This window comes from Gavialis gangeticus, unplaced genomic scaffold (assembly GCF_001723915.1).
Source record: "Gavialis gangeticus isolate Ggan-Ray unplaced genomic scaffold, GavGan_comp1, whole genome shotgun sequence".
Lineage (NCBI taxonomy): Eukaryota > Metazoa > Chordata > Crocodylia > Gavialidae > Gavialis > Gavialis gangeticus.
The window spans coordinates 57,285,524-57,307,172 of record NW_017729030.1 but is presented as its reverse complement, the minus strand read 5'-3'; the positions used below and the strand labels follow the sequence as shown (position 1 = coordinate 57,307,172).

Here is a 21,649-nt window from a genome sequence, read left to right as displayed (position 1 = left end):
CATTGTTGTCTAGCCAGGTCTTTTTGGTAGATATAGGGGTTGGGGACAGTGGCAGGGGTGGAGACTGGGGCTGGGAGGGCCTTCCCCCATCGCAGGGATTACCACATATCCAGGGCTGGTGAGGCTGGTGACTCAGTGAGGGCCTCCCTGTTGGCAATGGTATCTGGCTGTGCCCAGTGTCTGTGGCCTACTGCACCCAGACAGCTCCCCCCCACCACCTTCCACACCAAGCAGGACCTAGTGCTACTGATGACCAATGGTGACAGGATCTGGAGCTATGCAGCTGCTGAGGCAGCCACTGGCCAGGGCTCCCTGAGCTGTTAGTAGATAGACCAGCTGAGAAGCTAGGCAGGGTGGTGTGCTGAATGCCCAAGGGTACATCCTCTGGTGATGTGTCACCAGAGGGGTCATGGTAGAGTGTACACTCAGCAGGCTGCCCCTGCTGGTAAAAACCTCAGGGTTGTGGCCTGGGCCCTGGAGTGCAAAAATCTGGGTCAGCTGCCACATGAAAGGTATGGTCTTATGGGCACAACCAGAGTGATGATTGTGGTTGGTCATGGCCATCCACTGTGCCTACCAGGCCTTGAATTTTATGCAGCACTTCCATGCCAACCAGAAGTGCCTGCACTCCCACATCCCACCCAACAGGGCCCCATAAATGTGGGCATTCAAGTGCCCATTCCAGTCAAACTCTCTGGACCTCTGCATCACCCAGAGCCATAGGTAAAGGAAGAAAAAAATCGGGGGGGGGGGCACTGAGCATGCATGCATGCACACACGCCCCCCCATGAGAAAGTCTGCAGGGGGAGGGGAAAAGGCCACAGGGGAGGAGCAGCATTGCCTGGCACCATGCTGCACTGTGGCAGCCTCAGCTGCCTCCCAGTCCCAGCTGCACCGCCCCAGCTGCACCAGCCCCAACCACCCCCGGCCCTGGCAGCCGCTGGCCCTGGCTGCCTCCTGGCCCCAGCTGCATCAGCCCCAGCTGTGGTAGCACTGGCCCCAGTTGCACTGGCCTTGGATGCCTCCCTACCCCAGCCTTGGCTGCACACTGCCCGGGGGGCCCAGAGCCAAGGAATGGAGTGCAGCCAGCCTCAGCTGCACAGCTGGGCAAGAGAGCTCCTTGTCTCTGTGCCGCCCTACTCCTTGCGCTTCAAAAGCAATTGGCACTGCCATGCAGGTTCTGCCACTGGGTGGGCCAGGCAGCAAGCCACATGACATCATGCTGCTCCACTTTCAAAGGAGCAGTGGCAAGATGCGGAGTCAAGGAGCAGAGCGCAGCTAACATGTGCAGCCCACCCTTGCCCAGTGCAAAGATTGGGGGTCCATGTGCTCACCACCCCCACTTGGTTTCTTGGCACCACGCATCTGGAAGAGCTGCTGGGCTCCAATTGTCCCATGACCTGGCCCAGCCGGGGCCCAATTTACTGTGAATGAGGCCTTGGCCAGGCCACATCATGGAGCAAACAGAGCCCAGTGGCATGTCCAGAGGTGTGGAATTCCTCCTCCCCACTTCAGCTTCCCTCAATGCATGCAACAGTTGGAGCCATCTGGTCACACCCCTGAATGAGCAACTTGGCTCCAACTGCCCTATGACCTGGCCCAGCTGGGGCTCCATGAATGGTGAATGGGGCCCTGGCTGGGCTGGGTCATGGGACAATCCCCACAGTGCAGCATGGAGCGGTGCAGGGGCAAGGATGAATGATTTGCCTTCCCCCTACCCCACTCTCTCCTGTACTGTGTGGGTCTTGATCTGCCCCCACTCCCCACGCCCCACAAGCCCAGGGTGATTAAGAAAGAAAATGAAAAGAAACTTACCTGCCTGCATGTGGCTTGGCCAGCTGTGAGTGCACAGGGTATCTAAATGTGGCCCCCTTCCAACCTCCCACTGCAGCAGTCCACAGCCAGGCTGCCCTATGGGTATGCCTGCTGCTGCCCTCTGTTTGGGGGTGCTGAGCCCCATTAAAACCCACCTTCTGCTGCCTATGCCCAGAGCAGCAACAGGTCACCAATCTCCTCCAGGCTCCAGTTGGGGCCCCAGGTGCATAGCATGGGAATGCGCACATGGGTGTGGCTGGGCCTCAATGGGGAGGATGAAGACGACATGCTGCTGAGTCCTGTGCTGGCTCTCTGGGCCCCAGCGTGGATGCCCCTGGCCTCTGGGCCCCAGGGCAGGGGCACAGCAAGGGACTGGGAGTCGTGCAGTTGAGGCTATGCCTTGCAGCACCTGCAGTTGTAGGACAGGCTGCTGGGAGTGTGCAGCCGGGAGGTGGCTCTGAGGGCTGGCAAGCCTGACCACAGGCTCAGCAAACTGAAAGTTGCAGCTAGCAGCCACAATCTTCCCAGCCACCAGCTGCACTCTCACCTGCCAGAAGTTGGAAGATGAGTAGCCAGCAGCCACAATCTCCCTAGGCAGCAGTCACAGTCTCAGCTGTTGCACTGTGGTGCTGGGAGACAGGTACATCTACACTGTGGCCTGCCCAGTGGGGCATACAGAACATGCAGTTCCCTCAGGCTCCTGTGAAATGTGCCCTGGGGCACAAAGTGGCTGGAGGCTTTTATAGCCTGCAGCCAGGGGCTGCCACAGATGCAGCAAGGAAAGGCTTCCATTCAGGTACCCTGGGGCTGGGCTCAGGCCAGCCCCCTAGGTGCAGGACAGATCCAGCAGCAAACTTAGTGTTGCATTGCATTTATACATATGCTACTGTTCATTAACTAATTGCACTAAAATTTGTTACCTGCATTTGAATCTTTTTTTCTATTGACCCTTTCTTTGGAAATATGACAAGAATGAGTTCTCTCCATTTCTGACAAGGAATAACAATAAGACAGACTATGGAACTGGGAAATAAGAATGTTCTAAAATTTAAACTCCTTTTTTAGGAAAGTATTGAGATTAAAAGTATTGGGATTTGGAGGGGTGGTGTTTTAAACACGACTTGCCACCATTATTTGATGACTTTCATTTACCAGAGAGGTGAGAATATGACTTATTTTAAATTGCTTAGGCATATCAATCATCTACATGATGTGCCGCATTGTACACTTTCCTGAGTAGCCCACTTGCTGTCCTAGCTTTCCAATTGCAAAATAAGAAGGGTCATACTAGGTAGGGGTGAGCTAAATATGGCCCATGGGGAGATCTGACCTACCAAGGGATTTTTCCTAGCCCATGGTGGGTCCCTCAGTCCCACCTTGCCCTGGTGTGGAGGATAGCCTGGCCTATGGCACATGTGGCTGGTCCCACCACTCCTGGGTGTGCAGCAGGGCTGGGTTGGTGCATAGCCCAGACTCACTTCCCAACAGCCCTACAGCCAGAGCTCCTTCTGGTTGGTGCTGCCAGTCTTTGCTGCTGTTGCCAATGAAACCAGCCGTACTGCCTGGGCACTCCAGCCCATCTGCCCTGCATGCACAGCCAGGGGTTCCAGATAGAGTTGGTAGGCAGGTCGCCCATGCAGACTGGCTGACACACATGTGGGCAAGGTGCTCAACCAGGCAGATGGGATGGGGCTGCAGGTAGGCTGGGAGTGGCATCTGGGAGTGAGATGGATGGGCAGGGATGGGGCTGGGACTGGAATCAGAATGCCATCCCACTCCTGAATGCCACTCCCTGCCTGCCCATGATCCCATCCCATCTGCCTGGATAAGCACAACTTGCCCCCATGGACCCCAGGCCAGTATCCAAGGAGACCCCAAGATCACTGGGCAGTGACAGCATGGGGCCAGGGTCCTGGCCAGAGCTACAATCTGTTCTACACATCCCCTTGGCCACAGAACTAGCACCCATCCCAGGGACTTGCAGGGAGGAGATTGCAGCTCTTCCCTGGGCCTCAGTCCCATGATATCACTGGTCAGTGATCCCAATCCCAACCCTGGCCCCAGTTGCCTGTCCCACTCCTGGATGCCACTCCCTGCCTGCCTGTTTTTGGTGAGCTGTCTTAGGCAGGGGGGAAGCCTGATGCTGACCCTGCCAGCAGCAGCTCATCAAGACTCTCTAAGTGGTCTTCTGGCCCAAATAATTGCCCACCCCTATCCTAGATAATAACATTGCTATTATCTGTCCTGTCAGTTTCAATTGCACATTTTTTGAGGCAGGAACCATTTGTGGCTTTGCGTTTCTCCCAAGCCTACCACAAACATGAACTAAAAGGAGCTTAACTTGGGCTTGTTATCACAACAATAATAATAATGGGGAAATTCAAGCATGCCTTACAATATCCTCCATTAATGGAGCAATTTCATTACACATAGTATGCTTTTTTGAAGAAATTTTAGTTTAAAAAGCCTCATTTATGCTATACAGAAATTCACCCTAATGAACTGAATATTAATATCTGATATTTCAGTATATCTATAACAGGGATAGGCCATTATTTGGGCCCACAGGCCACAAACAGAATTTTAGGGAGTGTCAAGGGCTCAGTCAGTACCTCCCCACCTGCCCTGTGCAACAGTTCACCAAATGTTCCTATGTGGGATAGGGCTGCAAGCGAGCAAGGAGCTAGCATGGGCATGGGCAGCAGTTTCAGCAAAAGCAGCTCAGTCACACCAGCACCACCACCAGGCCACCCCTCTACCCCAAGGAGGTGCTTAGGCAGATGCCCCAATCCCCAGCAGGAACCTGCCAGCTGGATCCACAGCTGATACTTGCACCCACCTGACATTGCTTCCGGCATGTGAGGCAAGAGCTGCTGTAAGCTGCCGGGGTGTGCTTTAGGTGCAGGATAGTTTGGGTGGGGGGAAGAGGGAGAGAAACAGACAAGCAAATAGAGACAGAGACAGAGACAGGGAGACATAGCGAGGTGACCCTGCCCACCCCCTACTCACCCCTTGCCCATGATAAGTGGTTGTGGCCAGTGTTAGGCAGACACTAGGAAAAGCAGGACCTGGCAGCCAGCATGCTCACCACTGCTGAGGCCCTTCTGGCTGCAGCCACTTGGAGCCTGTGCCAAAGCTTCCCTGTGGCTCTTCCCTGCCACTGCCACTGCCACTATTACCACCTCTGAGCTGCCCTAAGCCTGAGGGGTGGCAGCAACAGCAGCAGACGAGAGCCACAGGGCATCCCAATTACAGCCAAAAGGGCCCCAGCAGCAGGGAGCATACCTACTGCCAGGTCCCACACTTTTTCCCAGCACCATCTGCCACCAATCATTGGGACGGGGAGGCACAGGACCATCTGTCTCTGTCTCTGTCTCTTTCTCTCCCTGCCCCTTTCTCCCAACCCAAACCATCCTGCACCTACAGCATGTTTCCACAGCTTACACAAGATCCTACCCCATGCATTGGGTGCACACCAGCATCAACTGTGGACACAGCTAGCAGGTTCCCATTGAGAATTGGGGCATCTGCCCACATCTGCAAATGCTGCTGCTGCATCAGCTGTTGCCCCAGGCAGCTTCCCCAAACCACAGTGGAAACCTGTCAGCAGCATCCATAGATGGTAGCAGTGCACACACAGTGCTGCTTCTGGCACATAGGATGGGAGCTGGTATAAGCTGTAGACAGGGCTGGGATATGCTGGCCCACCTGGCATGATGTTGCGGCTGGAGTCACCCACCCCCATGGGTTAGATCCCATGACTTTGTAGGAACCTACCCCCTGGCCAGATAAAATCAGTTGTCAGGCTGGATCTGCCCTGCAGGCCATATTTTGCCCTCTCCTATAGTGTACTGCAATCCCTGGTAACAGTAAAGGGAAATAACAGCAACTAGAAAAAAGGCATCAAAACATTTCCTCTCTATCAAAATCTTTCCATTTACAAATTCAGCATGAAAAAAACAATGCATCTATGTGAACTTGGTCATAGATCTGATCAACATTAGGGCTAGAAGGGACCTTGTGATATCTTTGGGTCTAATCCCCTGCCCAAGGAGCAGGAAGTCAGCTGGAGTCATATCACCCCAGCAAGATAAGCATCCAAGCATTTCTTAACGATATCCAGAGTAGATGCTTGCGCCACTTCTGTGGGGAGTCTATTCCAGACTCTGGAGACTTAGACGGTAAAGACATTTTTTCCTTATGTCCAATCTAAAACGGTGTTCCAGCAGTTTGTGACCAGTAGACCTTGTCTTTCCTTGGGGTGCTCTGGTGAACAGATGTCCTCCCAGTTCCTGATGAACCCCCCTTATATATTTATAGGATGCCAGCAAGTCATCCCTGAGCCTTTGCTTCTCCACACTGAATAGCCCCATGCCTCTCAGCTTCACCTCATAAGGCCTCTTCTCTTGACCTCTAATCATGCATGTGGATCTCCTCTGGACTCTCTCAAGTTTCTCCACATCCTTTCTAAATAGTGGAGCCCAGAACTGGATGCAGTACTCCAGCTGTGGCCTTACCAAGGCCAAGTAAAGTCGGAGGATGACTTCCTGGGTCTTGCCTGAGATGAGTAGATGCAAGCCAGAGTTTTATTTGCTTTGCCAGCTGGGGCATCACATTGGTGGCTCATGTTTATCTTGTGGTCAGTCATGACCCCCAAAGTCTCTTTCGGTCATGGTGCTAGTGAGTGTAGCACTGCTGAGCCTATAAGTATGATGTCAGTCTCTTCACTCATGTTTGTGTTAATTGTTCATCTGGTGAGTACCCTTCATTGCTGATTTCCACTTGTATGTTTCTGCAAGCACTTGGAGGACATTTTATTTAAAAAATAGGTCGAAAGGATTGCCAAGTCAATCTCATCCATGAATCCATACTTGGCAAGGACTGTAAACAACCTATTCAGCAAGATGCTGGATGTCTCAGAGAAGCCTCATTAATACCTTGTTCACCCATATTTTAATACCTTGAATCCATGGCTCTGGGTTAGAGGGAGCTTTTCAGGATGAATACAGGGACTACGGAGTGGTTGATCTATCCTTTCACCACTGCCTGTCTGTACAGTGATAGAATCCAACCCAAGGCCGTTGGCCACAAAATAGGATTAGAGACTTTCAAAAACTTCATTCTTTCTTAATATATATAAAAACTGTTCCCCCTCCCCCTGTGTGGAGGGGAGGAGAAACTGCTCTGTGAGGATTTGTGTCCTAGATAGCGCTTATTTGGGTCTCTTCAGCTTTTATGACATGTTAAGGCCCTCTGGCTGATTGACAGGTCCAGGCTATGGCCAGAGCCAAAAATAGCATAATTCAGCCTCTCTGAGTCCCTAGAAGGTGTATGCATAGTGCAGATCTGTTTTTCCAGGCATCCAAACTGACAGATTTCATTAACTTTCTTCACCCTTAGAACGTAATATACAGTTGGAGAAATCAAGAGAGCTGCAGGTTCTTAAGTAAGACTGTGTTATCAGGCTTTCCTGCTTATACAGAACCAGCAAGCAAGGCACTGCATAGCAACTTCTGGCCTTCTTAATTCTAGTCTTAAAAATGAAAACACCTAGCATCCCTCATTGGCCCCCGAGCCGTGCTGTTTAACTTGAGGCCCATCCTCTAAAAGGGAATTCTTGATGTATAAAATTCAATCTTGCAAATGCTGGTGGTTTTGGTGAAGTCCCAAATCTTAATGTCTTGTAATTCTATAAGCATTTCATCTTAGAGGGAAAGAGAGAGAATAAGCTCCTATCTGTTGAGGGTACAAGAAGCCTGACTCTCTCAGGGATCAAAATAAGAAGGCAAATTAAGATACCAAATTTGGTTTTTAAACCAGTTTAATGAGTTGTGGGGCATCTGACTCATGATACTGGAACACAAAGAGCTAGCAATACTACAACTGCTCAAAAGGGAAGTTTTTCTGAGTTGTCCACAGGCCCAGGTGACTTGCACACCTGCCCTTTTGAAAAACTGCTCCAGGCCTATCTGTGAACAGCAAGCAGCTGTTTTGAATGGACTGCTCCTCTCCCAACTGGTCAGCACTCTTTGCCTTCTAACTGAACTGGGTGCAGCTGGGAGGCTGAGCTGGCAGCCAGCCACGGATCATCTTGAGAAAGAAAGAGGGAGGGGATGGATAGAGACCCACAAAGCTGCTGGAAAAGGGCTGTGTAATCTATTACCTCTGAGCACGCATGTGTTTGCCTTCTGTTTGCTGCACTAGCACAAAGGATAAGATACCAGCATCACTTTGCCTAACAGGCCTTTTTTGAGAGAACACAGAACTCAACAGGAATCTTTTCACTAACTTCAGTGAGCTTTAGAACTGACTCTAAAGGAGGATTTAAGATTTGTGTATAAAAAGCTGCACAGAGAAAAATCCATACACAGCATGCACTTGACAGGGTTTATTGTTTCCACAGAGTCCAGGAACTATGCTACTTATTCTTGAGGCTGCCTACTGACACCTTATCTACTGAGTGCCTACATACAAAGACATCTCATTTTAAAGGGTGCTGGTGTAACATCTTATACACTGCCTATAACATCTTCTACATTATCTTATAACATCTTATAATATCTTGTACTGCCTATAATATCTGCCTATACACGTGCTTGTGGGTGGGGGGAGGAGGGCCATTTTGATTAGAGAGGTTCCCGACTTGAGTGCCACATGCCCCTGGAGGCTGGGGGCGCATGGCAAGCTCCCGCAGGTGGTGGCACCGCTGTTGGCGGTGGGAGCACGGTGGCAGTAAGAGGGGAGCTCCTGCAGGCAGTGGGGTGGGGGGTGGGGTGAGTGCCAGCTAGAGGTTAGCGACCACCTGCAGATGCCATTGGCAGTATCGGTGGTAGCCAGCAGCAATTGTGGACCACCTGCAGATGCCACCAGCAGTGTCGGTACAGGAGGTGCACCACCATGCTCAGGGGGTGCACAAGCACCTGCATGCAACCCCTATGCATCGCCAATGGTTCCCAGACAGCCACTCTAATTTAAATGGCTCACTGTCACAAGTATTAAGCCCCCCGCATGCAAAAATAGCCATGGGACATTTTTTTCTAAAGCTCATTCAATGAGGTTTAGATAAAGTGCCACCGCATTTAAAAATGTATGGGGGCTTAATAGATGTGACGGTGAGGCAAAGCTGGGGTATTCTAATTAGAATGTGAATGAGCACATGTATAAACAGCCCTTTAGCCCAAACGGTAGAAGTCCATTTGATCACTTGCTTTTCACACTTCTGAATTAACTGCCTCCAGATTTACGAGGCACATAATGTAGCAATTCTTTACCTCTTTTGCTGTATTGTAAGCAACCTGGCACCAGGGCATTGGCTATGAGCAATGTGTAAAACCAGTTCCACATGTTTATGAGTCTGGAAGTAACCTCATTGCTTCTCAGCCTTTTGGTTAAGATCAAGTATGCTCAGAAGTCAGCAATATACATTGTTCAAATCATTATCCCTATACTTCTAGTCCTTGGTGCATCCCCAAAGACACTCCAATTAAGTTAAAAGAATTCTTAACTACAGCTTCCAGAATCAAAAAGATAAAAGAAAAAAAAATAAAAGGGAGAGGGACCAGGGGGAAAACATTTCCCAGACTGGCAATGTAATGTTTCCATATTGTCTTCTTGTCTGCAAGCCACCATACGCTCTCACTACTACTGCAAGCCCAATGCCAGCAACATGATGCACATTTTCAATCAGAGGCCTTCCCTCCTATTCCTTCTATCACCATGTTTCACACTGCTGCTTCCCATGAACTATTTGTTCATACTGGGCATTGATGGGCCCCTCCAAAGTTTGGTCCCCTGTGACTTCCAGCTTTACTTCTTTGTGATGTTCACATGACATTATGGATCTTTTGCAAACTGGATGTTGTAGTGGATGGTAACAATGATTGGCGAGGATCCAGCAAGTTCACTACATTCAGACAGATTCTATTCCACTTCTTACTTGTATAAGTAGACTTGGGCACCTAAGTGTGAATCTATTCCACACAGCTTTAGTCTGTGAAGATCTGCTAATACAGAAGGTGAGTGAAGCCCGCCCCTCCTCCTCAATACTTTTGGTGATTCAGTCTTAAGGGGTAGATGATGTCGTGTTACAAAGTAGATGCATTAATAGATTTTCATAGACTCGAACAAGGTGGAATAAAATTTCACTTAGGCACCTGAATTCACTCACATGCTCAATAAGTGGAAGATAATCTGGCACAATAAAATAATAAAATATACTATTAGAGTAGAAATGTTATTTATGGGTAATAATATTTTCAAAATCATGAAAGACATCCTAGGTTTAACATAGTGGTCATCTTTAAAAATGGAAAAAGCAGCCTCAAGGAATTATAAATGAGTCAGACTTATTTCAATACCTGTAAGTTATTAGATATAATTATAATGCAATTGATTTGTAAACACCTGGAGGAGGAAGGAGCAATTACTTGCAGCCAATATGGATTTCCTAAGAATAAATCATGCTAAATGAACCTGATTTCCTTTTAATGGGATGATTAGCTTGGGGGAGGAAGGGAATGCAGTAGACAGGATATACTGTACTTTAGGTACTTTATATATTTTCATGCAGTATTCTTGTAAGTATCACTGAGTCCATGTCAGAATGCAGGACGCCTCAAGTGGGATTTCACAGGGCCTTTTGATGTGGTGCTGTTTAATATTTTTTATTAATGATCCAAAAGTAAAGAGCAAATTGATCAAAATTGCAGATAACAAAAAAACTGGGAGAAGTTTCAAAGACTTTGTGGGGGAAGTTTATAATTGAATATGTTTAAGGACTGTGATTCAAAAGGAGTTTGATAAATTAGCAGAGTGACATTCAGTGAAGATAAATGTTAGGTGCTACAACCAGGGAAGAGAAACCAAATACATAAGTGCCAGATGGGAGATAATTGGCTAAGCAGTTGTTCTGAAGCAAATGATTTGAGGGTTTTGGTGAATCACAAACTCAAAATGAAACAGAAGTGTGAATTTGGAATGTTGGAGAAAAACATAACAAATTAAAAAAAAATCAAACTTTGGACTCCATTCACAAAACTATTGTATGGAAAATATGCTACTTTTTTTGGCACTGGTTATACCTCATCTGGAATATTGTGTCCAGTTCTGGACATCACATTTTAAGAAAGATGCACAGAAACTGGAAAGGATCCAAAGGCAAGCAACAAAGATGATAAAGGGGTTGGAATGCAAGTGGTTCAAGGAAAGGTGAGAGAACTAGGTGTACTTGCTCTGGATAAAATGGATATTAAGTGGGGCATGATAACAGTTTCAAATATTTGAAAGGCTGCCATAAAGAAGGAGAACAAATGTTCTCCCTTGATACACAGATGGTAGCACATGAGACACTAGGTGTAACCTGCAGCAAAGCAGATTCAAATCAAATCTCATAGAACATTTCCTAACTGTAAAAACAAGACAGAGGAATCAACTGCCCAGGGAAGTTATAGAATCTCCTTCATTGGAGTTTTGCAAATTTGCATTGTGCATCTGTGGAGGAAGTTGGACTAGAAGAAGGTTTCAGTCTGGATATAAGGAACAAAACTGTTTCATGGTTTGTGTGAGCAGACTCTAAGATAGTTTTCTAGTGGGGGTGATACAGGCACCCATCCTGGAGATCTAGGGACAGACATTCAAAAAGCCTGATCCTGAATTGATTCAACCTTTGCAGGTTAGTCTGACCTGGTTAAACTAAACTGGTTTCCAACCATACAGACAGTCCCTCTGGACTGAGGAAATTCAGGCGCATGCCTGCAGTGGCTCAGGCTAGAAGCTGGGGAGTGCTAGAGCAGCCCTCCCTTTGCTTCCACAGAGCTGAGCTGAGAGGAGCATGGCCAGGCCCAGCAGGACTTTCTTATTAGGGAGGTCTGCCTACCAGGTCCCAGGCTTTTCTCTGCTGGCTGCTCAAGGGTCAGGAGTATTGTCAGCCCCCAGACCCAGGCTATCGCTCTGAGGAAAGGGTGTGTGTGCAATGCATGCATCTGTTGGTGATACAGAGCTTTTCACTCTCCCTCCCTGCTTCTCTATACTATCTGCAGCAAACTAACAGGCAAGCAAGCTGGGAGAAAGGGGGGACTGATAACATCGTTTATCACCCCTATCTCAGTGTTTATTGCCACATTAAGAAAATGGAGAAACATTACCAGCTACCTGTTGATTCAGCACAGACGCAGCATGTGGTCTGCTGGCTAATACACAAACACCTCAGCAAGGCAGAGGGAAGGGTGGAATTTCTGCTTAGCAGGGAGTGTTGTTGGGGGCAGGTGGGGGGGAGCAAACAGCTCTTCTCAAACAGTGTTTCCAAGGAAGGACATTTAGCTACCTGTTGATTAGCTCCAAAAAGCCTGTCTGCCTTGATTGTCTCCCACAGCACAGACTGTAGCCAGCATGTGGTCTGCTAGCTAATGTGGAGGTGTCTGTTTAAGGCAGAGGGGATGGGGGAATAATCCATGCTTAGCAGGGAAAAGCCAGGCAGATGCAGAGGGGAGGGGCCAGCCCTGCTGTGGGCAGACAGCCACACCCAGCCCAGAGCATGCTGGGATGCTAGGGGTGTCTGACTTATCTTAGAAGATAAGCCAGAAAGGGGTCTGGGACAGACATTGTATAAACTGGTTTGAGACAAATCAGTTAAGCCTGATACTACATTCAACCAGGTTTATCTCAAATCAATTTCAGCCATTATCAAACTGGTTTATGTGTACTGAACATCTGTTCTGTTACAGATTTAAACCAGTTTCTGATCACTTAAACCAGATTATATGTAATGTCTGTCCCTAGCTGAAAATGAGATTGAATGCACACCTTGCTGGCATTATTTGACCACAGCAGTCTTCTCTGCACAGAGCAGGGGGTGATGATCTCACAAGGTCCCTTCCAGCCCTAAACTGAGGAGGTGTGAATCCTTAGGGCCCTTTCTATTTTTCAGGTGCTACATAGATACTCTGTTTATTTACATATCGAAGACTGGAAACTTGATCCTTGAGTAATTATGTTTTCCCCTTTCCTGTCCTCATAGCCTTTTCCTAAATTCAAGAAACATTACAAAATTAACTATAAAACTAATCATGAAATTGAAGAGACAATGAGGTCAGAAGAAAACTGAAGTCAATAAGCAAGCAATAGGAGTTGAATTGGGCCTAATGTGTGAAAGTTGTATATGAGTGAAGACTTGAAAGATGCAAGTATTGAACTTCTAATAAATTCTGCTAATCAATCCATGGAGTCAGAGGTGTAGTCAGCAAAATGAGTGCCTGGGGCAGAGGATGGGAAGAGAAAGAAGAGGTAGAGAGCCAAGTGGGAATGGTTTTGTATCCTAAAGTATTCCTCATTGACTCAGAGAATCACAGAGGCGAGAGAGCCTGGATCTCAACAACAGTAAATTGGAACTTTTCCTCTGAAGTCAATAAAATAAATACCTACTGAGTGAGTTACATTTTTGTCAAGCCAGACAATGAACTTTTGGTGGAGGAATAACTAAAACAGGACTTCAAGCACAATTCTCATATGCTACTTTGTAGTTATGATCAGTATAAACTCTTGAGGAGATAGAGTCTACCTGAGTGAAAAAACTCCAAAGTTGTAACAGCTATATGTCACTTGCCTGGCCTCTTGACAGCCATTAATACTGTTTCATTTATTTTTAATGAAAAACTAATTTTTCTTTCTTTTTTTTTTGACAATTCATAATTCAGGCACTGCTCCCTTCTTCCTCAAAACAGGCAACAAAACAGATACCTGCCAGGAAAGCATGTGGCTTTTCATACCCCTGCACAGAAATCACTCTCCATCACCAGTCAGCATGGAAGGATACCATCTAGGGAAAGAGCTTAATGGCAAGGATGATCAAAGGTAAATGAATGGAGACAGGAAGGCTTTAGGAGAATGTGTGTGTGAGAGTGTTTATGTAATAGATTATGGAGAATACATGAGTTTTGAAGACAAAGATTGAAGGTAATAAATGGCTGAGATGGCATAAAATATCAGCTGCCTAAGGCTAACCAAAAATTATTATACCTCAGCATTTGGAAACAAACCCCACCTCACTGGAAAAATAGCAACCCTGCCCACTTCCTTTCCAACCCCTACCAAAGAAAATATTCTGTGATTGCTCCTACTTGTTCTTTATACTAATGCGCACACACTCACAAGGATAAAAAGGGAAGTGTCATAGCTATAAAAGCAGGACACAACTTGGAAATGACATAAAATAAGAGCAAAAAATCCCTCACCCCTCAAACCTGAGGGAAAAAGTACTTCAGAATGAATGAGAATTCAAAATAAAAGGGCAGAAAGCCCAAGTTTCCACTGAAATATATCAGTATTAAAGACTAAGCAAAAAGAACAGAAATAATACTGAAGGCCACATCCTTCTTGAAGCATGGTGCCCAGAACTGGACACAGTACTCTAGCTGTGGCCTCACCAATGCTGAATAGAGAGAGAGGAGCACCTCTCTGGATCTATTGGCCACACATTGGCTGCTATACACCAATCTTCTATTTGCCCTCTGGCAACCTCATTGCAATGTTGGTTCTTGTTTATCTTTTGGTAGATCGTGGCCCCCAAGTCTTGTTCAGAAGCTGTGCCAGCCAGTGGATCACCACCCATCGTGTAGTTATGGTGAAGATTCTTCCCACCCAGATGAAGAGCCCTGCACTTCTCTCTGTTAAACCTCATCTGATTCTGTTCTGCCCATAAAACCAGGCTGTCAAGGTCGTCCTGGATCCTTACCTTATCTTCTGATGTATCTGCTTTTCCCTACAGCTTGGTATCATCCACAAACTTCATCACTGAGATTTCCACCCCCTCATCCAAGTCATTCATAAATATGTTAAAGAGCATGGGTTCAAGCACCAATCACTGGGGGACACCACTGGAGATGGCTCTCCAAAATGAGGTCATCCCATCGAGTACAACTCTCTGGGATTGGTCTCTAAGCCAGTTACCCACCCATCTCACTGATCCAGACCGGTACCCTCGAGTCTGGTTGAGAGAATCATGTTGGAAACAGAATCAAAGGGTTTACTGACGTCTAAGTAAATGACATTAACCTTGTGTCCCTCATCCAGGTGGTTAGTTACCTTGTCATAGAAGGATAGCAAGTTTTCAGGCACTATCTACCATTGACAAAGCTGTACTGGTTGCTTATTAATACCCCATCAGTTACCAGCTTGTAACTGATGGCCTCCTTAACAATGTTTTCAAAAGTTTTACCCAGGACTGAAGTCAGACTGACTGGTCTGTAGTTTGCTGGGTCATACTTCTTCCCTTTCTTAAAAATTGGAACCACATTGGCCCTCTTCTAGTCAGCTGGGACCACTCTCGAATTCCACGACTCTTCGAACAACTTTGCCAGTGGCACTGCTATAATTTTAGACAGTTCTTTCAGAACTTTTGGATGCACATCATCTGGCACAGCAGACTTGAAAACATCCAGGTGTTGTAGGAGATCCCTTACCTGCTCAGGACTGATTTCATGTAGTCTGTAGTCTTCCCTGTATTACCTGGGCCTCTTGTTGGGTGAACAGTCACCGTTTGATTAAGCTTTAAGTTAAGCTTTAAATTACTTTATATACAGTTCTGCCAAAGCCACTGGGTTGATTTAAAAAGAAAGATGCTTTTAAAATGTAAGGACAGGTGCAATTAGGCTGGTTATGCAAACTTATACCACTCTGATGAGCAATGATATAATATCCAGTTACAGTTGAAAAATTGGGAAGTCCTGAACGGATACTTTACATATTATTTATTTAGCTAGCATTGAAGTTGATTTAAGAGAGTCCACACCTGAAGAAAAGACCTGAAAATATGCAGAATCCAAATTAGCCCTAAGATTCACAAAATCATGCAGCCCAAAGGAACCATTACATCACATGGTCTGACCTGTTTAACACAAGATATGGTGTTTCACCACTACCCCTCCGCTGAACCCAATTCTTGTGTCTAAATAAAATCATAATTCTCAGAAAGGCACTTGACTGTAACATTAAGAAATGTCAAATCTTTTGCTGCCCTTGATAGTTTATTCCAAAGGTAGATGTCTTTTCTAATGGAAAACCCTCATCATTAAAAATATATATAAGGTAGATTTTCCTCTCCTAGAATGCCTTTATCTAATCCAAGTGTGGTTAAAAAAATAATAAATAGATTGCTGCAGCACAAAACATTCACTTTAAAAGAATGCCCCCCAGTTTTGACTCATCAGCTCAACTGAAAAAATGAGGATCCATGTTGCATTTCTCTGCAGTCTCACAATCAAGAGAATCAGGTGACAAATATTTTGCAACTTTTACAGCACCATGGTAGATACATAAACAGAGCTTAGGATCTGAACTAGGAACAGATGACCATGTGGTATAGGATTGAAAGGAAACCCTTCCTTGATTATATACAATCCTCTGGTAGATGAGGTATGAGGTGTATATATATATAGAAATATATCATGCAATCCATTCAAAAATATATCAAGCAAGTACTTTACCGTACCAAAGCAACTGCATTTGTTACTCTTGTACATTTAAGATACACTTTCTTTGAGGCAGTCACTCTGGCCCAGATCCACAGAAGGTTTGGCTGTTAGGAGTGGAATTCACAATCACAACGTAATTTCCTTTTACCTAGAAATTTACCTAGAAATGTAGGCACTCTCTCCTTAATGGAGAGAGCCAGGTGCCTACAAGTAGTCCATTCACAGCAACTGGCACATAGAGGTGGGAACCAAAAGAGAGGGGATGCTTATCACAGGCTACAATGCCAAATAGAAAGGTTTGTCTGAAATCCCATCTCTCCCCCAGATTTTGGCCATTTTCTAAGTAGATTTAAAGGTCAAAGGCAGTTCTCACTTTGGCACCTCAGATATCTAAGTAAAGCCAGCCAGACATAAAGGTAGAGTTGTTCAAGCAAGCAAAGATAGCAGCAATTTTGAGCATGTGCAGTAACAGAATTTTAGGCAGCTAACAAAGTTACCTAAAAAAAATATAGGTACCTGTAGTGTCTAATGTACCTAAGTGGTAAGAGGTTTTTGGGTTTCTCTCTTGCATTGAGGTTCCTAAAAGCTTTATATGATCTTAGAGTATCAATAAAAATAATCTTTTTGCCATAATAAGCATTTTTATAGTGGCACAAAGGCCAAGCAAGCAGACCTCTGTGTCTCTTACTGCACCACAAATGCTCAAAATCTGTGGCCATGACATAGATGGCAAAAAGATATACTGTTTTATAGATTCATAGATTCATATATTTTTAGGGGCTGGAAGAGACCTTGTAGATCATCGGGCACTAGGCAGAAAAAGACAACTGGGGACAAGTGACCCCAGTGAGGTGACTGTCCAGTCTCCTGTTGAAGATTTCTGGGGTAGGCGATTGCATCACCACTGGAGGGAGTTTATTACACATTCTGGACACCCTGACTGCAAAGGAGTTTTTCCTGGTATTGAGCCTGAAGCAGCCTTCCAGGAGTTTGTATCCATTGCTCTGGTCTTCCTCAGGGGTGCCCTGGTGAACAGCTGTTCACCGAGTTCTTGATGTACCCCCTGGATGTAGTGGTAAGCTTCTCCCAAGTCCCCTATCAGCCTTCTCTTCTGTAGACTGAAGAGGCCCAAGTCCCTCAGCCTGTCCTCGTATGACTTGCCTTGCAAGTCTCTGATCATACGGGTGACTCTCATCTGGACCCTCTCAAGTTTTTCCACATTCTTGTGGCACCCAGAACTGGATATAGTACTCTGGCTGCAGTCTCACCAGTGTGGAGTACAGGGGGAGTATCACTTTTTTAGTTTTGCATGAGATGCAATGGTTAATGCGTGCCAGCATGTTGTTTTCCCTGCTGACCACAGCATCACACTGCCAGCTCATGTTCATGTGATGGTTAATCACTACCCCTATCACCTGCACCTTTTCAGCCATGGTGCAAGTCAAATTGTCGCCACTGAGCCTGTAGGTATGTTGGGGATTGTTTGCCCCTAGATGATGCACCTTGGACTTCTGAGTGTTGAACTTCATCTGGTTCCAGCCCACTCAGCTCTCCAGTTTGTCCAGGTCAGCCTGTATTTGCAACCTATATCCTGGCATGACCACGCACCCCCATAACTTGATGTCATCCGCCAACTTGGCCAGTGAACTTTTCACCCTCACATCCAAATCATTGATCATTGATTTTATTGAGTCAGTTGTGTTTGTTTTAGGCATGAGAGTACAGGAAGTCCAGAAGAGGTGCTCCACCCTGAACAGGTGCTCCCAGAGTTTGAGGGTCCCAATTCTTCATGCACAAGGAAATCCTGCCTTAGATTGGCCCCCTCATGCCCTGGGAGCACCTGCCCGGCTTTCCCCTCACAGAGATGCACCCTGGAGATTCCCTGGGAAACATCTCTGTAAGCAGAGAACCCTGGATTTCTCCATTTACAGAGACATACCCAGAGATTCCCTGAGGTGTGTTTCTGCAAGTGGAGACAAGATCAATGGGTGACATGTATTTCACCCAATAAAGATGATCAGCTGTGTTGGGACACATCTTGGCACAGGTTACCTGCTTCATTTGGCTACATCTATTTGTACCTTTACCCTAGCTGCTAATGCAGCACAGAACACAAGATTTGAGTTAGTTATGTCCTCTACTGGTTACTAGAATGTTAACAATAGAAATGAGAAGGTCTCCCCACTTTTTAGGGGGAGTTTGAGTTATCACATATCATCCCCAAAGAACCCACAATAGCTACATTTCCAGAGTGCCATTCTTGTTCCCAAATATGCTCTAACTGAATGCTGGAGCTGTTAGTGACTCTAAGATTTTGTGTGAAACTTCATAAAAAATGAATCAGACACATTTTCCCAAGCAGAAAGGCCTCTAGCCATGCCTCAAGCCTGTGCTACAGTGTACTTACATGTTTTGTGAAATTTATGTTTTACATCAAGAAGGGTAGATGATGGAGGTACCTGGAAAAGAAAACAAAATGGAAACAAATTAAGTTTTGTTCTTCTCTGTTCTTCTATTCTGGGGGTGGGGGAGGAAGTACCACTCATTCCATGAAGAGCCATTTTGGTTTGTTTGAATCTTCTACAGATTCAATCAGTGCTAATCAGTGGCTTTTCCTCTGACTTAACTGCTCTTTAACACCGCTTATTTATCCACAGATAAATAAGCCAATAATTCCGTATCTGGAATTGGCCCACTTCAACCATAAGTGAGCACGAATTGATAGGATTTGTTTTGGTGTAAGTTCTGGGTCTTGTGAAAGAAATATTTCTGGTGAGACAGTTGTCCCAAAGATTACACCAATGGGGCTACTACCAAGGGGTAATACTTTACCCAGTGTAAGTAATGGTATCATCATCTCACTTTCAAAGACAGGAACAGATATGGAATAGGGCATTTACTTCTGAGCTTGGGTCTGATGCCAAAGCATTGAAAATTAATAGTTTCATAACATCAATCAGAACCAAAAAGTTTCACATTCTCCCCAAGACACCACTAGTAAAATGATCTTAAGTTTAGCTATGAAGTCTAACTTCTGTGGGTATAGCAACAGGGTGAAAATAAATAATTTCAGTTTTCAAAATTTAAATTCTAGGGTGGCTGTAGTAACACAGAAGAAAGTGGCTTTTTCATGTGTTGACTTCTCCTGATGTCTATTCATTGCTAGCGAAAGGTAGGTCAAGGGGTTGAAGTATTAGACTGTAATTTGAAAGACTGGGATCCATTCTCTGCTCATTATTTAATAATTTTTTTATGTAAGATACATAAACATAAAATACTTAAAACATACATAAATACTTAAAGCAAGGGCTGGAAGCCAGGTCTACCTTCTCCTAAGTGGGTGTCCTGAGCAGTAGGCTACAAACCACAAAGTTATGAGTAACAATATTCTAAAGACTGAGAGTTGCACAGATAAAACACAGAAGAAGGATGGGTGCAGATACTACCTTAAAATAGACCTTGTTCCTTTCAGATTTTGAAGGGATAGTACAGAAAGGGCCAACTGATGGAAATGAAACAGCAGCTCAAAGAAAGAATGAGATAACAATAACAGTTAAATATTGATGTGGGAGAAAAGAAAAAACCTTACTAATTTGACATATAATACAAATATACAGTACAAATATACAATAGATGTGTCAAAAGATGTGTTCAAAGCATGGGGAATAAGCAGGAGGAACTTGTCCTCCTGCTAGCTAGCAAAAACCCAGCCCTAGTGGGGCTCATGGAAACCTGGTGGGATTCTACCCATGACTAGGCAGTGGACATTGAAAGATACAGGCTGCGCAGGCAAGACAGAGCAGGGAAAAGGGCAGGGGTTATAGCGCTATACGTCAAAGAGCAATACATGTCCTCAGTGACCAGGATGGGGTCAGAGGAGGGGCAAAGTAAGGTGCTCTGGGTAAGAATGCAAGGGGGGCATGGGGAAAGGGACTTGATAGTGGATGTCTCCTACAAACTGCCTCACTAGGGGGATGAGCTGGACCTGGAATTCTCAGGTCAGCTCACAGAGGCAGTAAAATCAAGGGATGTGGTTGTCATGGGTGACCCAAACTACCCAGAAATCTGCTGGGAGGAGCAGTCAGCCAGGTCCGACCACTCACATAAGTTGCTAATGGGGATACAGGACCTCCACCTAACCCAGGAGGTGCATAGTCCCACCAGGGGAAATGCCTTGCTGGACTTGGTCCTTGCTACAGGCGATAACCTGGTGAGGGGTCTGCGGGTACTCGACCACCTGGGTGACAGTGATCATCGCTTGCTGGAATTTACTGTTGAGCACAGTGTGATGAAAGCAAGCAGCAAAGCAGAGGTCCTTGACTTCAGAAGGGATGACTTCTGTAAGCTAAGGAGGTTAGTAGGAGAGGCACTGGGGTCTTGGAGCTTCAATGAGATGGGAGTTCAAGACAGGTGGTTGTTCAAGGAGACGATCCTCTGAGCTCAAAGGGAGTCAGCATCAATGTGCGCCAAGGAGGGGTAGAAGTGCTAAGAGGCCCCCATGGCTTGGCAAAGGCATCCAGGAATGCCTGAGGGCAAAAAAGGAGGCATACAAACAGTGGAAGCGAGAGACTATCATGAAGGAGGATTACACCTCGGTTGCTCAAGACTGCAGGGAGACTGTTAGGAAGGCCAAGGCAGAGACGGAGTTAGGGCTAGTGATCAGAATTAAGGATAGTAAAAAGTCCTTTTTCAAATACATAGGAAGTAAGAAGAAGGCACCAGGTAACATGGGGCCCCTACAGGATAGGGTTGGCAATATGATGATTGTGGCAAAAGAAAAAGCTGACCTCTTTAATGAATTCTTTGCCTCCATATTCCTGAACAGGGACCAGGACACCTCTCCCACTAGAATTGCAGATGGCCCCTGGGGAGGCACTGCCATGCCTAGGATCAGGGACAACCTAGTTAGGGAACTTTTGGAGGGGCTGGACATGTTTAAATCAGTAGGTCCAGATGATCTTCACCCCAGGGTGCTGAGGGAATTGGCAGGGGTCATAGTGAGGCACCTGGCACAGATCTATGAACACTTGTGGGACACTGGCCAGGTACCAGAGGATTGGAAAAGAGCCAATGTGGTCCCCATTTACAAGAAGTGGAGAAAAGAGGACCCTGGCAATTATAGGCCAGTCAGTCTTACCTCGGTCCTTGGGAAGACCTTTGAGAATTATCAAGGAGCACATCTCCAGCAGGGAAGGTAATGCTCAGGGGCAACCAACATAGGTTCATTGAGGGCAGATCCTGCCTGACTAACCTGGTTTCTTTTTGTGATCAGGTCACAAAGTCCCTGAACAAGGGTGTTGGGGTGGATGTCATCTTGTTGGACTTTAAGAAGGCCTTTGCCATGGTTTCCCACTACATTCTCTTAAAAG

General features: G+C 46.1%; 1 protein-coding gene across 1 annotated transcript in view; it reads right to left on the bottom strand.

Annotated features, from left to right (window-relative positions):
- The window catches only part of TECRL (trans-2,3-enoyl-CoA reductase-like), a 242,017-nt gene that overhangs the window by 150,349 nt on the left and 70,019 nt on the right, over positions 1-21,649 (bottom strand). Inside the window, exon 2 of the mRNA XM_019522275.1 lies at positions 18,688-18,739. Within this exon, the coding sequence (XP_019377820.1) occupies positions 18,688-18,739 (52 nt within the window). The remainder of the gene's footprint in view (positions 1-18,687; positions 18,740-21,649) is intronic.